The following is a 16,458-nucleotide window of genomic DNA, read 5'->3' on the forward strand; positions in this document are numbered from 1 at the left end:
AATTAATTAAAAAAATAAAGGACATCTGGTTGTTTACAGATTTGGAATACTATGAATAAAGCTGCTATGAACATTTATGTGCAAGTTTTTGTGTGAACCTAAGTTTTCGTCTCCCTGGGATAGATGCCCAGGAGTGCAATTGCTGAGTCGTACGCCAGTTGCTTGTTTAGTTTTATAAGAAGCTGTCAGTTGGTTCTCCAGAGTGGCTGTTCCATTTTACTTTCCCACCAGCTATAGGCTGATCCCGTTGCTCTGCATTCTTGCCAACATTTGGTGGTGTTACTACGTTTTAGCAATTTTGGTAGGTGCCTCGTGGCATCTACTGGGGTTTTACTTTGCAGTTCCCTCATGACTGATGATGTTGAGTATCCTTTCACGTGCTCATATGCCATATCCTCTTCAGAGAAACATTTGTTCATGTTCTCCATTGTCTAATTGGATTTTAAAAAAAACTGTTGAGTTGTAAGAGTTCTCCATCTATTCTAGATGGTAGTCCTTTGTTGGATATGCTGTTGGCAGGTATTTCCTCCCAGTATGTAGCCTGTCTTTTCATTCTCTTAACATGGTCTTTTGCAGAATAAAAGTTTAAAATTTTGATGAAGTCCAATTTATCAAACTTTCCTTTTATGGACTTTAGGTTTTCGGTGTCAAGTCTAAGAAGTCTTTGCTTAGTTTAGCCCTAGGTCCCAAAGATTTTCTATTTTTTAAAAAAAGTTTTATGGTTTTACATTTTATGTTTAGCGTTATGATCTATTTTGAGTTAATTTTTATATAAGGTATGGGATTTAGCTTGAGGTTCTTTTTATGTGCCCATGGATATCTGATTGCTCAGCACATTTATTGAAAAGACTAGCCTCCTTCCATTGAATTACTTTTGTACTTAAAAAAAAATCAATTGAGCATATTTGTATGGGTCTATTTCTAGATTCTCTGTTCTGTTCCATTGATCTTTTGTGTCTATGCCTCCACCAATACCACACTGTCTTGATTAGTGTAGCTACATAATAAGTCTCTATACTGAGTAGAGTGGTTTCTCCTACTTATTCTGCTTTTACAAGATAGTTTTAGCTATTCCAAGGCCTCTGCCTTAGAACTTTTAGAATAAGCTTGAATATGTCTACAAAAACCTTGCTGGAATTTTGATAGAAACTGCATTAAACATATAGATGAATCTGGGGAGAACTGACATTTTTACTATTTTGTGTCCTCTAATCCATGAACATGGTATGTCTCTTCATTTATTTAGGTCTTTGATTTCTTTCACTGGCATCTTTTAATTTTCAGCATATAGATCCTATACACATTTTTCTTAAACTTACACCTAAGTATTTTTTTTTTCCTTTTGGAGTGATTGTATTGTGTTTAAAATTTTGGTTTCCACTTTGTTTATTGTTAATATATAGAAATGTGATTAAATTTTGTGTGCTGATCTTGTATCCTAAGACCTTGCTGAAATCAGTTGTTTAGGAGTTTTTTTTTTTTAATAAATTTTTTTGAATTTTCTATGTAGACAGTTACATCATCTGTAAATAGGGATACTTTTATTACTTTTCAATCATATGCATTTTATTTCTTTTTATTGCCTTATTGCCATGTCCAGAACTTCCAATACAGCCTTTAAAATTTTAATCAATGTAAATTTCTAGAGATTTGCTAAAACTTACTGGCCTGAATGGGGCCCATCATTCTCAAACAGATGCCTTTTCTTTCCTTTTTTTTTTTTTTGCTTTGTTTTGTTTTGTTTGAATTTTTGAATTTTATTTTTTATACAGCAGGTTCTTATTAGTTATCTATTTTATAGATATCTATTTTAAATTAGATTCTTTTAAATTAGTTATCTATTTTATACATATTAGTGTATATATGTCAATCCCAATCTCCCAATTCATCCCACCACCACCCCCCTCCCGCCACTTTCCTCCCTTGGTGTCCATACATTTGTTCTCTACATCTGTGTCTCTATTTCTGCCCTGCAAACCGGTCATCTGTATCATTTTCCTAGGTTCCACACATATGCGCTAATATACGACATTTGTTTTTCTCTTTCTGACTTACTTCACTCTGTATGACAGTCTCTAGATCCATCCACGTCTCTACAAATGACCCAATTTCGTTTCTTTTTGTGGCTGAGTAATATTCCATTGTATATATGTACCACATCTTCTTTATCCATTCGTCTGTCGATGGGTATTTAGATTTCTTCCATGACCTGGCTATTGTAAATAGTGCTGCAATGAACATTGGGGTACACATGTCTTTTTGAATTATGGTTTTCTTCGGGTATATGCCCAGTAGTGGGATTGCTGGGTCATACGGTAATTCTATTTTTAGTTTTTTAAGGAACCTCCATACTGTTCTCCACAGTGGCTGTATCAATTTACATTCCCACCAACAGTGCAAGAGGGTTCCCTTTCAAGCAGATGCCTTTTCAACACTCTTCTTATCATCCAACCTGTTCAGATTCCATTCCCTGTAATTTGGATAAATAACTGATAACCATCATCAGTGGTTAAGCTGCAAAGCTCCTTGAGGCAGCTGAGTGAGCTTTAACGAGCTAAGTGAAACCTGATTGTAAAAGCAAAACTAGTGTTAGGAAAATTATCTTTCAGACGGGACTTGGACACAGAGACGTTCAGAGAATTACAATTTGAGGTTGACTTATGGAGTATGTAGTTTCTTCTTCCAGTTTTCCCCTCTTACCTCTAAATGCGGGTAGCAACAATTTTAAACTCTGAAAATATGAAATACCCTCAAAGTTACCTTATTCTTATATATTAGAAATTGCTATTGTTAAGGAACACTTTCGTGATTTGACTTTTGATAAATAAAGAATTCTGTGCATCTTACTATGCTTTTAGTAACAGGCACTTAAAAATATTTTGACAACTCAAACTCTCTTCGTGTCTTAATTTTTTAAACAAAAGTGTAACCATTAATAACACTATTATTTATTTTTTAAATGTTATTTCTTATATTTTGTGTGTTGTATTTTTATATTTATACAATATACCTAACTGACCAAAGAGGGTTTAGAGCCATATAAAAAGGCAGAAAACTGGGTAGGGCTAGATCCTTTATAAATTTCAATATAAGAGGTCTTGGAAGTGTACACATAGGTCCTTGTAGGCCTTAGGTATATACACAGGTACGATGCAGGTGCTCCAGCATATAATTTGTAGAAAATTTAAAATCTGTTATAAGAATCAAATTTCAGAAACTTTTTTGGTAGAAAACAGTGGCCAATCTACAGGCAGGTCAGTCATCGCTTTACTGATTTTACTGATTCAATGACTACCAGTAACTCTTTTGTCTTGTTCTTAGAATTGGAAATTGTCTAGGTACCACTCTCTCCATTGGGTGCAGTGAGTGGTGGAATCAGACCCTGGGATGTTGACTTAGCCTCTCTGAGCCTCAGTGTTCTTGTCTGTAAGTGGCAATGATGATTCATCTCATTGGCTGTAAGGCTTCAGTGAGATGACCCCGTCAAGGGCCTGGCCCACGGCTGGGTAGGGAGCGTGCCTCCAGTTACTGACTTCTTTCCTTCCTTTTCTTATACGTTGCCTTTGCTTCCTTTCCAGCCTCTCCCTGTCCCCCTCCTATCTCTGTACCACGGACTGAGTAGCACTCCCCATGCCTAAGAGAAGGGGACCCTCTATCCCAGCACTAGCAGAGGGGATCTGGGGAGCCCGTTGCCGAAGCTGCCCTTCCCTTAATGTACCACCATGGTACCGATTACCTAGAATAGGGCTGTGCACCAAACTCGGGGGGTTCTCACATGGTTTGTCATGTTGCAGTGGGAAAAAAGCTTCATGAGTGACCAGTACATTCTAGCAAATGGGGCTCAATAATGCATTTGCCATTCTGTAGCAGGATGGTAACCCATAGACAAAGAGTCCTGCACGCTCACCCTAAACACGAGACGGCGGCTGTGTGATGCGTATTTAGTTCTTCTGTGGTTGCAATGAGCTTAGAACCAGGACACTGCTTTGGGTACAACAAGCAACAAAGATACTCTCACGATACAAAGCAATCACACTGTACATACAGGCATAGGTTTGTTTTTTTTTTGTTTTTTGTTTTTATCTTAAAGAATGGAACAGCAACTGTCTCAACGTGTCACTTTGACAACCAACAGTGATCCCACGTAGGTGAGTCTGGACTGAACACATTACAGACTCTCTATGTGAAGTCCCTGTGTGATCTGGGCATTTGCAAATGGCCACTTCAATCTCCAGCTAGCACAGGGGTCCCTGGTGACCCACTCTCATTCTGCTGTAAGACTGACAGGGCTGCAATGAACCCTTTCACAAAGAGACAGCAGTCAATTGCTGTCTGGCAGCATCACTCAAAAGGTTTTCATTTTACACAAACATCAAGGACTTTCTTCTCATTCCATCAGGCCTTTCTTGGAACTGCTTTGAAATATTCCTCCCTGGAAATGTCAGCTACTCCTCCATACCATTTCTGAAGCCAGATATGTTCTATCTTCATCTTCATAAAGAACCATTCATACTGACGAGGCCACTTCCTCATAACTGGGTGTCTGCAGAAATAAAGACGTCACATTAAAGCTGTTCTCATCAGAGGGTGGGCTCTCCAGAGCACAGCGCCAGATGTATCCTTGGTCAGGTCATAGGGCCCTCCAGACCCCAGGCTTTGTTTAGGCTGAGACCTGCTCAAACCAGCTAGAGGCAGAAGCCAGGGAGCCAGGGTCAAGGTCTGGGGCAGCCTTAGGAGGGCAGGAAACTGTTGTCACCACAGAATGGCAGACAGCTCAAGTCTTGAGCCAGGCAACTTTGTTCGAACTCCAGTTCAGCTGCTGGGATGCCTCATGGGCCGTTTGCTCTCTTAAGCCTGCCCGGTCTCCTTCCCAGTCATATGGGGCGAGAGGGATGGTGCTCAGATCACAGGGCTGCGTGGGCAGCAAATGACGAGACACATAAAGCACCTGCATAGAGGAAGTGCCCAGGGGACGCGGGCCATTGTTACCAGGAAGCGTCACGAAAGGCTCTAAGCATCTCTATGTGAAATGCTGAATTTTAAGTCCGGGAAACAAATCTGTTCACGGGAAGATTTCCATTCCTGTAGAGGCCTAGAACTGTTGCATCAAGCTGAGAACCAGCCAGCGTAGACAGGGAACAGCCCTCACATTCCGCCCTCTGTTTCTGACTTGCCTTCTCCCTCAGGCGTAGGCCTAAAAACATGCATCACCCTTGAGGGCAGGGTCTGGCGCTCACCTTTTTAAAACTTCATAAAAATAGAAGTTTCATTTATATCTAAAAACGTTATAAACAAAATTCAAAGACCAAGTGTAAACTGGGAAAAACATGTGCAACAATGCCAATGCAGTGATAGGTTGATGCCCTTTTTAAAAAAAAAATTTTTTTTTTTTTTTTGGAACCATTGCAAATTGACAGAGAGGTTGAAAGTATGGTATAAAGAACTATTTTTTTTTTCCTAAACCATTTGAAAGTAAGTTGCTGATCTGAGGCCCCAACGCTCCAAACACTCGTGCAGGTGAGACAATAACATGATTGTTGTTATTTTAAGCCAACTAGTTTTGTATTTACAATTGGAATAAATTTTGGCCCCTGCAAGGGGAGCGTAGGTACAGCAAATCCTAGTCCGTGAGGCCCTGGCTTGGGGTCCAGGCAGTAGGATGCTGGAAGGACCTTAGGAGACTGACCATGAGCGTTTAAAGAAGGTAATGATAAGGTGGTTGGATGTGCGTGGTAAAGGGACCCACATTATCCAGCAGTGGAAATTTTGGCAACACTGTTACCTGCGGTAACGTGGAAAATAGGAAATGAATTTAATGAACGTAAATGTCTCCTGAGGCTTTGGCTTCATCTCACTGCCCATCATAACATGGAAGAGGAGAAATCAGAACTAAAGAGTGACAGCTGAGATGGAAAATAAAGCACACAAGCACACAGACGTACGCATCTACATTTATCTCTCTGTCTGTATATTGAAAACCACAAGTCCGTGTGGATAAGTCCAATCCCGACCCAATTCCAGATTGATCTAGTGTCCTCCTGTGCGTGTTGGTAACTCTCTTCCATGGCGGTGAGAAACCAGGCTTCCCTTCTCTGTGTTTACTTATTACTACACTAAGTCCCCTACATACGAACCTTCAAGTTGTGAACTTTCAAAGACGCGAACAATTGAATCCAGCAGGGAACCAGAACCTGTGCCATCAATGTCAGGCGTGAGTGAAATTGCAGCTTGCCCTCCGTCTCCTATTGCTGACGACCCTTCAGCTCTACCATCTCCCACCTCCTCTCCCTCCTCCCGTCAGTAACTCTTCTTGCCTGTTCACTCGATGCCAGCCCCTGGATGCCAGCTGCTGTACTGGACTACTGTCCTTTTCAAGGTACTGTACTGTAAGTTTAAAAATGTTTTCTTTATTTTTTTTGTGTTTGTTTTTTATGTATTATTTGTGTGAAAAGTATTATAAACCTATTACAGTACAGTACTATATAGCCAATTGTGTTAGTTGGGTACCTAGGCTAACTGTGTTGGACTTAACAAACAAATTGGACTTAGGATCGCACTCTCGGAAGGGAACTCATTCGTATGTAGGGAACTTGCTGTATGTTTACTTATTTCATGATTCCCCTGTATGTACAATCATCCCATCTCCACAGGGATGTGGATGGCTTGTCCAGTTTACCACCTGCTTTCACGTTACTCTCCCACTAACTTAGACAAGTACTAATCTGCCAGCTTTCATTGCCCACACCCCATGTGGATACCCGCCCCTCCTCACCCGAGCTCTGACCTTCCACCTCAGGCCTCCCCCTGCACAGACCCTCTCCTCACCCATGCAGGCAGATTCCAGCACCCCTGCAGGACAACCCTTCTCACTTTTTGCAAACGCTGATCTCCTCCCCTCCTTCCCGGGGCTACTCTGTCACTCATTTTGACCCTAGCAGCATGCATGCCAATTTCCTGGGATGTCCTTTTAAAATTTTGATAGAGTGTAACCTCCAGAGCATCCAATTCGAGAAGCAGGTGGTGGGGGGCGGTTAGAAAGCTGCATCCTAAGTGGTCCGGCTATAAAGGGGTGAGGGGCCCACACGAAGGAACACTGCTGTCACTTCTGGCGCCGAGCTCCGCTTAGAGTGGACGTTTGGAAATGTCTGCTGTATTGACTGGACTACAAAGCCCCCTTTATCTCCATTTCAAGGCAGGGCTGTTGTGAAAGGCTGGCAGTGTGCAGGGAACAGTGCCTGCAACCCTCAGCACGGGGCGCTCTCCAAAGGCACGGACAGCCCACTGCAAGGTCACGTGCGTGGCCTCTGCTGCCACCTCAGGCGACCAAGACTTTCAGCGTCAGGTGGCAGTGTTGCCACCAAAGGACAGCTCAGACCATTACTGTCATCACCTCAGAGGCATCAAATGGCATAGCCTCGACCTCTGCTTCTTACACTGTATGTGTCTGGGCAAACCAATCTTAAAGCAGATACCAACCTTGAAAACATGGCTTGCTTGGCAAATTCCACTTCTTCTGGAGACACTGCGACCATCTGGCCAGTGAGTGTTAACCGGGCACAGCGGGGATCTTCTGGGTCGACGATATTTTTTCTGCATTTGAAGGACATTTTTCAGATATTAAAATGATGATAGAATGACAGCTGGACATACTAAGGATTTTATTAAAAATAGAGGGAGTTCCCTGGAGAGCCAGTGGTTAGGACTCCGCGCTTTCACTGCCAAGGGCCCAGGTTTGATCCCTGGTCGGGGAACTGACATCCCACAAGTTGCGCACCGTGACAAAAAAAAAGAAAATAGTGATCACATTGCTGGTTATATTGTTCAGGTTTTTACATTTTCTGGAATTACTTGAAAATACTTTAGCATATATGATCCTGCAATCCCACTCCTGGGCATATATCCAGACAAAACTCTAATTCATAAAGAGACATGAACCCCTATGTTCATAGCAGTACTGTTCACTATAGCCAGGACATGGAAACAACCTAAATGTTCATCGACAGATGAATGGATAAAGAAGATGTGGTACATATATACAATGGAATATTACTCAGCCACAAAAAAAGAATGAAATAATGCCATTTGCAGCAACATGGATGGGCCTAGAGATTATCATACTAAGTGAAGTAAGTCAGAAAGAGAAAGACAAATACCATGTGATATCCCTTATATGTGGAATCTAAAATATGACACAAATGAACTCATCTACGAAACAGAAACAGACTCACAGGCATAGAGAACAGATCTGTGGTTGCCAAGGGGGAGGGCGGGTGGGGGAGGGATGGATTGGGAGTCTGGGATTAGCAGAGGCAAACTATTATATATGGGATGGATAAACAACAGGTCCTACCGTAGAGCACAGGGAACTGTATTCAGTATCCTGTGGTAAACCATAATGGAAAAGAATATGAACAAGAATGTATACATATGTGTACTTGAATCACTTTACCGTACAGCAGAACTTAACACAATATTGTAAATCAACTATACGTCAATAAACTAAAAAAAAATTAAGATACTTTGGTACAGGCAGTGTGGCAGGTGTGTCTGTGTAGGCTGGATGTCAGTGTGCATCCTCGCGGTGGCAGACAACCCCGGAAGTACCCTAGTCGAGAGTGCACAGGCCAGGGCAAGGCTCTGCAACACCCCCATCGGGAGCCCAGAGTCGGGGTGCTGCTCTGCATGACTCCAGGGAGTGCCACTCCCTCGAGACACTATGAATGGCGCCCCTGGAGTAACGCAGTGCATCTGCCCGGATCCAGCAGTGGCCAAGGTAAAGGCTTTCAGGCATCACTGTCGTCAAACACAGAGGTCCCTTACTGAACGTAAGGGATGTTAGAAATAACATTGTGTGACAAGCGTTTCCATGGTGGCAGGATTCTTCTATAAACACTTGCTTTCCTTGTAAGAGTCACCTGGCAGTGAAAGTGTGGGAGGGCAACGTAGAGCTCCCACCCACCTCTCATCACGCGAGGCTGTCTATTTCTGGAAGAAGCATAAATGGGAGAATCTGAATCTTCATGTTTCAGATCGTGGCTTCATCTTAAGCCAGGAAAGAAACCTCCCCCAGGTGACAGCTGGTGCCTTACGCATTTCACAATCTCTCCATATGTGCTTGGGAAGGTGGTTCCAGGATGGGGCAACAAGATGTGTCTGTACATCGCCTCATTTTGTTTCATCTTCATGACGACCCCAGGAGGTAGGTGTGATTATTGACCTTGTTTTAGAGATAAGGAGAATGCGATTCAGGTAGGCTAAGTGACTTGTCCTGTGCCATGGAGCTTGCAGGGCCTGTTGGAGCCCGGTCCTCTGGCCTCAAGCAGGAAGGCAGCCGCCTGGCAGCCTAGCCCTTGTATCTGGGTGTATCCCAGACTGACCATCTCCTTCACCTCCTGGATCCTATGAGTCCTCAATGTTTATGGATTCTCTCTCTTATTATCTGATTGTGGACTCTTAGATATCATGTTTTTTTTTTTTTTTTTTTTTAGATATCATGTTTAATAACATTTTAATTTTTGGTGAATGCTTTCTCAAAAGCTCAGCTTAGGGGGAAGAAAAAAGTTCACCTTAGGGGTAAAAAAAAAAAAAGTATCACATGACAAAAAAAGAGTGTGTGCAGAGATATCCGTTACAGCATCATTTATGATGGCCAAAATGGGAAGTAACCAGGCTTCCCTGGTGGCACAGTGGTTAAGAATCTGCCTGCCAATGCAGGGGACACGGGTTCGAGCCCTGGTCCGGGAAGATCCCACATGCCACGGAGCAACTAAGCCCGTGCACCACAACTACTGAGCCTGCGCTCTAGAGCCCGTGAGCCACAACTACGGAGCCCATGTTCCACAACTACCGAAGCCTGCACGCCTAGAGCCCATGCTCCACAACAAGAGAAGCCACCGCAATGAGAAGCCTGCACACCGCAACGAAGAGTAGCCCCTGCTCGCCGCAACTAGAGAAAGACCACACGCAGCAACGAAGACCCAATGCAGCCAAAAATACATAAATAAAATAAATAAAAATTAAAAAAAAGAAAACAACAAAAAATGGGAAGTAACCAAAATGCTCAGCAGTGGGAGAACATAAATAAATTGTTTTATTAACAGTATGAAATACCACCTTTAAAAAGAATGAGATAGAGCTATAGGTGGCCATGAGAAAGATATAAGTAAAAATAGTTAGCTGAAGAACAATATATGCAGTAGGACCCCATTAAAAAAAGAAATCCTAAAACGGAAGGATATATTCCAAAGATATAACTTTGGTTATTTCAAGAAGGGAATTTGAGGGGCTTGAGGTGTAGGGGGAGAAGTCCCTTTTTATTTTATATACTTCTATATTCTTTGAATATTACAATATGTAATGCAGAAAAGTGGTTTCCAGCAGGGGCTGGGGGGCAGATAGGGAGAGTTTGGCAAAAAGGTACAAACTTGCAGCTATAAGGTGAAAAAGTCTGAGAATCTAATGTGTAACATGGTGACTCTTGTTAATAACACTGTACTGTATAGTTGAAATTTTCTAAGAGGAGAGAACTTAAATGTTCTCACACAAAAGGCAAATGGCGAGGAGATGGATGTGTCAATTAACTAGATGGTGGGAATCTTTTCACAATGTATACGTATATCAAATTATCATGGTGTGTGCTTTAAATATCTTATAATTTTATTTGCCAGTTATACCCCAATAAAGTGGAAAAAAGACAAAAAAATAATGGTCACATAACACTATCTCCTGGTGGGCAGTCAAGGGGTAACTCAGCAGACGGGGGCTATCCAAACCCTGCATATTCCAAAGAAAGGCCTGTCTTCAGGAGGACTGGCCCTTGACTGGCTCCTAGAACATACCTCTGAGCCCTTGCAATTTCCTGCTTCATCAGAGTGTTTTTTGTGCCTGAGACCCTGGGCCATGCTGGGTCAGCTTAACCTCTTGGGCCCTGAGTCTGAGTAGCTAAGATCAATCATGCAGATGCTGTAACTGCCATGTGATTGGATTCCAGTAAAAACCCTGGATACCAAGGCTCAGGTGAGCATCTCTGGTTGGCAATACCTTGCACCTGTTGTCACACAACATTTCTGGGAGAATTAAGTGTGTCCCTGTATGATTCCAGTGGGAAGGGTCTCCTAGAAGCTTGGGCCTGGATTTTCCTGGGCTGCGCCCCACGTGCATTTTGCCCTTGATGGCCTTGATTTGTATCCTCTCACTGGAATAGACCACGAGCTCTTGAGTCCTGTGAGTCCTTCCAGCGAATCACTGAGCCTGAGGGTGGTCTTGGGACTCCCACGCAGTTGACCAGGCAGACTCTGCACATTCTCTTTTCACAGACGATGTATATCACAAAACGGCTGCTTGGAGGAGGCATGACTCATCAGAACTCATTCCCATCCATTATAACATTAAAGAAAGGTACATTTGTTAAGCAAAACGTATGTTTTGCTTATACTTCAGGGACTTGTTTTCACCTGCCTACAAGTTTTTCTTTATTATACACACTGTTGAGTCATAATAAGAGAAAGAGTGGACACGCCCACATATTCAGGTGAAATGCTCTATGTCAGAACACCGTGTACCATTTGAAAGTGTTACAGTCTGCCGAGGTTTTGACACTGCAAAAATGTAGTTGCTAAATTGTGAATTTTTCTAAGTTGAAAGAATGACGGGAGGCACTCTACACAACTGTAAACACTGAATCAACATTGAATTTTGTAAAAAACCTGAGAGGGACTGGAGAAAATAAGTAAAAATAGTAAATGGGAACTAAACATACAGATACCAGACGAGACTGCCATCAGTTGTACCCAATTTATTTGTTTGCTATTAAAGCCAATTTTTTCACAAAATTGCTCCATCATGAAAGCAATGAAATTAGGATTCATAAGTACGTCATGATAGAAGAACACATTACATTTAAGAAGGGAGCATTTTGCTTCTCCAGTGGTGGAGATTACACAGACTAGAAAGAAGATTATGTATTTAAATAGGTAAATAGAAAGCTTTATCCTTTTTGAGGATAACAGCCCCTCAAAGATGTCCACATACTAACCTCTGGAACTTGTGACTGTGTTACCTTTCACGGCCAAGGGGAATTAAGGTTGCCAATCAGCTGGCCTGGATTATCCACCTGGGCTCAATGCAATCACAAAGGTCCTTAAAAGTGGAAGAGGGAGGCAAAAGAGAGTGTTGGGGTGATACGATGGGAAAAAGACTCTCCTGGCCATAGCTGGCTTTGAATATGGGAGGGGGCCAGAGCCCAGGAGTGCAGGCAGCCTCTAGAAGCTGGAAAAGGCAAGAGAATGGATTTTCCCCTAGAGCCTCCACAAAGGACACCTTGGTTTTAGCCCAGGAAGACCTGTTTGGACTTCTGCCCTCCGAAACTATGACATAATACATTTGTGTTGTTTTGGGCCACTAAGTTGTGGTGGTTTGGTACAGCAGCATTAGAAAACTAATACACTGGGGCTTCCCTGGTGGTGCAGTGGTTAAGAATCCGCCTGCCAATGCAGGGGACGCAGGTTCGAGCCCTGGTCCGGGAAGATCCCACATGCCGTGGAGCAACTAGGCCCGTGCGCCACAACTACTGAGCCCACGTGCCGCAACTACTGAAGCCCGCATGCTGGAGCCTGTGCTCTGCAACAAGAGAAGCCACCGTAATGAGCAGCCTGTGCACCGCAACAAAGAGTAGCCTCTGCTCGCTGCAACTAGAGGAAGCCTGCACGCAGCAATGAAGACACAACGCAGCCAAAAATAAATATAAATAAATAAGTAAAAAAAAAACCCCAAAACAAAAAACAAACAAAAAAATTAATACACCATCGGAGGGAAGTTGGACTCCAATCCTATCCTGAGCCACGTGGGCGCAACACACCTGAGGTTACGGCAGCTGCTGCCCCCAAATGGCCAGCCAGTGCACAGCAACCACGTAGGAGGATGCTGTGTACCCCGCGACCCTGATCCACGGCTTTTGATTTATGAGAGCGTGCTTTGATGAACAGCTGCTGTAGAAGACATTCCCCAATCTCTTGTAATAAGCTATAACGAAAAAGAATTGAAAAAAAAAGAATATAGATATATACACATATATGTATAACTGAATCACTTTGCTGTACACCTGAAACTAACATAATATTGTAAATCAATTATACTTAAAGTAAAAAAAAAAAAAAAAAATTCCCCCTCTTGGCAATGCACTTGGAATATTGTTTAGGCATCCACTTCTCCCTCACACGGCTTCAGGGAAGTCTATTCCATCCCTAGATCCTGAGAGCTGGGATTGCCCAAGCCAACCAGCCAATTCCATCCTCTGGCCATAGTGACGGACTCAGGGATGGGCACAAGAGCAAGCGTGCTCATTAAAGCTCAAGAAGCTACTTGCTGGGGACTTCTGGAATGGCAACCCCTCCCTCTCCTTCGGAGTCTAACTGGAGAGGTGCTCGCTGTTGCTGGACATAAACGGAGCACGTGCACCCGGAAGTGGCTGGCAGCCACAGGGGATCACAGGTGGGGGACGGGCGGGGCTGGGAGGGTGCGGCCCTTAAAATGCAGCAGACACTGGAGAAGGCAGTGAGGAGGGGTGGGAAAATCTCATTTGGGCTGACCTTGCAGAGCTCCTAAGAAAAGCCTACCTCTGGACTTTTCAAATATGTCAGCTAATCAGCTTCCTTAATTCTCCAAGCACATCTGAGCTTATTTTTCTATTTCTTGCAACTGAGAGGTTCCTCGCTATAGAAGGGCTTCAAGTTTCAGGAACTCTGTCTCTGTTCTTGGACTGGATCGTATGGTTGAGGCATGTCCAGCTAACGTTGGATGGTATTAGTAACGATCCATGAGAAGCAAAGACGGCCTGTTTTGTTTTTTTTTAAATTTTTTGGCCAAGCCACAGGTGGGATCTTAGTTCCCTGACCAGGATCGAACCTGCGCCCACTGCATTGGAAGCCTGGAGTCTTAACCGCTGGACTGCCAGGGAAGTCCTGGCCTGTATTTTTTTAAAAATTAATTAATTAATTAATTAATTAATTAATTAATTTATGGCTGCATTGGGTCTTCGTTGCTGCACGTAGGCTTTCTCTAGTTGCGGCGAGCGGGGGCTACTCTTCGTTGCAGTGCGCGGGCTTCTCATTGCGGTGGCTTCTCTTGTTGTGGAGCATGGGCTCTAGGTGCGTGGGCTTCAGTAGTTGTGGCTCGTGGGCTTAGTTGCTCTGCGGCATGTGGGATCTTCCCAGACCAGGGCTCGAACCCGTGTCCCCTGCATTGGCAGGCGGATTCTTAACCACTGCACCACCAGGGAAGTCCCTGGCCTGTACTTTTAAAATATTTGCACATTTATATATTTCCTTGAGATAAGACTGTATCTACCATGTATTAGGAAGCAGTTTTCCATGGTCTCTCGTGTTTCTGAACGTCTTATAAGCATAGGACTAGCTCCCTTGGCTCTGAATTATCTTTTCACAAAGATGTTTACAGAGCCAACAGCTTTGGAAGACAGAGCATCTCCCCATGGGGTGGTGGCCTGTCCAGAGGCGTGCAGAATGGGCTCCCTGTGGGGGCAGCAGGCTTGCCTCCACTGTACAGATTTTGGTTCTCTAGGCTCAGGGTTCCTCTCCTGTAATGCAACCTACCGTGTGTGCAGATGACCCCTCGCCCTCTTCACATCTCCCTGGGGGAACTAGGCCTCGGGGGAAATCCCACTATAAAATGCTGATGCTCTGGCTGCTGCCATTGCTGGGGTAACAAAGTCCTTTGCCTCTGACCCAGGAGGCTTGTGTCTTCTGCCCCCATCCGTGAACCACGGCAGGCTGACTCGTTACTTAGAATGAACCAGGTGAGCTTGCTTGCAAATAGGGTAAAACCTTAGAGCCTTCACAGTCTTTGACCCATGTAAAAATATTCAGTTTCTCTGTTTTTGGTTGGAATTGAATCACTTTGGAAACAGCGAGGGAAAAATAATTATAACATGCTGATCAGAAGCTCTGATTTGCATATGTATATCTTTGCGTAATAAAGATGGTGAGGGACTTCCCTGGTGGCGCAGTGGTTAAGTATCCGCCTGCCAATGCAGGGGACACGGGTTCAAGCCCTGGTCCGGGAAGATCCCACATGCCGCGGGGCAACTAAGCCCGTGCGCCACAACTACTGAGCTTGCACTCTAGAACCCGCGAGCTACACCTGCTGAGCCTGCACTCTAGAGCCCGCGAGCCACAACTACTGAGCCCGTGCACCATAACTACTGAGCCTGCGTGCCTAGAGCCCATGCTCCACAACAAGAGAAGCCACCGCAATGAGAAGCCCGCGCACCGCAACGAAGAGTAGCCCCTGCTCGCCACAACTAGAGAAAACCCGCGCGCAGCAACGAAGACCCAACGCAGCCGAAAATAAATAAATACATAAATAAATTTATTAAAAAATAAAGATGGTGAAATAAATTATTTTAAAATGTTATCTGTTCTTTAGACAAAAGTGTTTCATATTACATGGATTATAGAGCAAGGTAACGCAAGAGCTCTTGCTGGTGCAAAGTCTGGAACCCTTGTGTGGCCTTGCTCTTCCTGGACTAGCCCAGGGCCTTTAGGGGCCCATCCCCAGCCTGGGGATGCGAGCAGCCCCGGCACAAAGGAAGTCCCGCTCGTCTCCTTGAACCTCCTGAGTCTGTCTGTCGTCCTCGTGTTTCCTGTTTAGCGTGTATACGGTCCCCCGTGTCTGAGACACCATCTGCTATTTCCTGGCCTCTGATTCTAGCTGAACTCCATTCCTTGACTGCTAATGGAGCAAGACAAAAGTCACTATTCAGGAAACAATGACAGCAGCTGATTTTGAATTTGTGCATCTCTGTGTGATTGGGGTCGAGGTGGGGATGGTAACGGAGGGAGGCAAATTCATCTCAGGACGGGCTGCTCTTTTGTTTAGGAAAGCATATTAGTGGGTCTTGATTATCAGGGCAAGGCCAGGCCCCCCCTCCTCAGGGCACCCAGGCCAGTGTTTGCAGGGAGAGAGAGGGAGCTGAGTGTGTGAGATGCCTCCCCGAGGTTACTGCGTTTTGAATTCCCGTACGGGCAGAAGACACAGAAGGTTTTGTCTTGCTGTGTTTGTTTGGGGAGGTCGCTGAGACTCAGAGAAGAAAAGAAAGGCGCCGGGAGGAGGCCTGGAATTTGGAGGGGATACCCAGCCATGTTGCACGGGTGTCCTCCATCCGTGTGATGAGGGGTGGCCAGTGATGGCGCAGGGATGCCCCACGATGTGGCTGCCTTCCAGTGCTGTACCTGGAGTTGCTGGACGTAGGAGGTATCAATACAAATGCCCAGTTACCTTTGAATTTTAGATAAACAACAATTTTTTTTTTCAGTATAAGATGTCCCAGACGATATTTGGGACATGCTTATACTAAAAGTGTATTTGTTTATCTGAAATTCACATTTGACTGGGAATCCTGTATTTCACCCGACAACCCTAGTCACCCCTCCCACTATTCCCCCA

At 44.1% G+C, this 16,458-nt stretch overlaps 1 protein-coding gene across 1 annotated transcript in view; it reads right to left on the reverse strand.

The window, feature by feature from the left end:
* Nucleotides 1-4,389: 4,389 nt before the first annotated feature.
* The window catches only part of CREG2 (cellular repressor of E1A stimulated genes 2), a 43,104-nt gene continuing 31,035 nt past the window's right edge, over nucleotides 4,390-16,458 (reverse strand). The window contains exons 3-4 of the mRNA XM_061168472.1: nucleotides 7,477-7,590; nucleotides 4,390-4,543 (exon numbers count right to left, since the gene is read on the reverse strand). Coding sequence (XP_061024455.1) covers nucleotides 4,396-4,543; nucleotides 7,477-7,590 — 262 coding nt within the window. The 3' untranslated portion in view covers nucleotides 4,390-4,395. The remainder of the gene's footprint in view (nucleotides 4,544-7,476; nucleotides 7,591-16,458) is intronic.

This window comes from Eubalaena glacialis, chromosome 14 (assembly GCF_028564815.1).
Source record: "Eubalaena glacialis isolate mEubGla1 chromosome 14, mEubGla1.1.hap2.+ XY, whole genome shotgun sequence".
Classification (NCBI taxonomy): Eukaryota; Metazoa; Chordata; class Mammalia; order Artiodactyla; family Balaenidae; genus Eubalaena; species Eubalaena glacialis.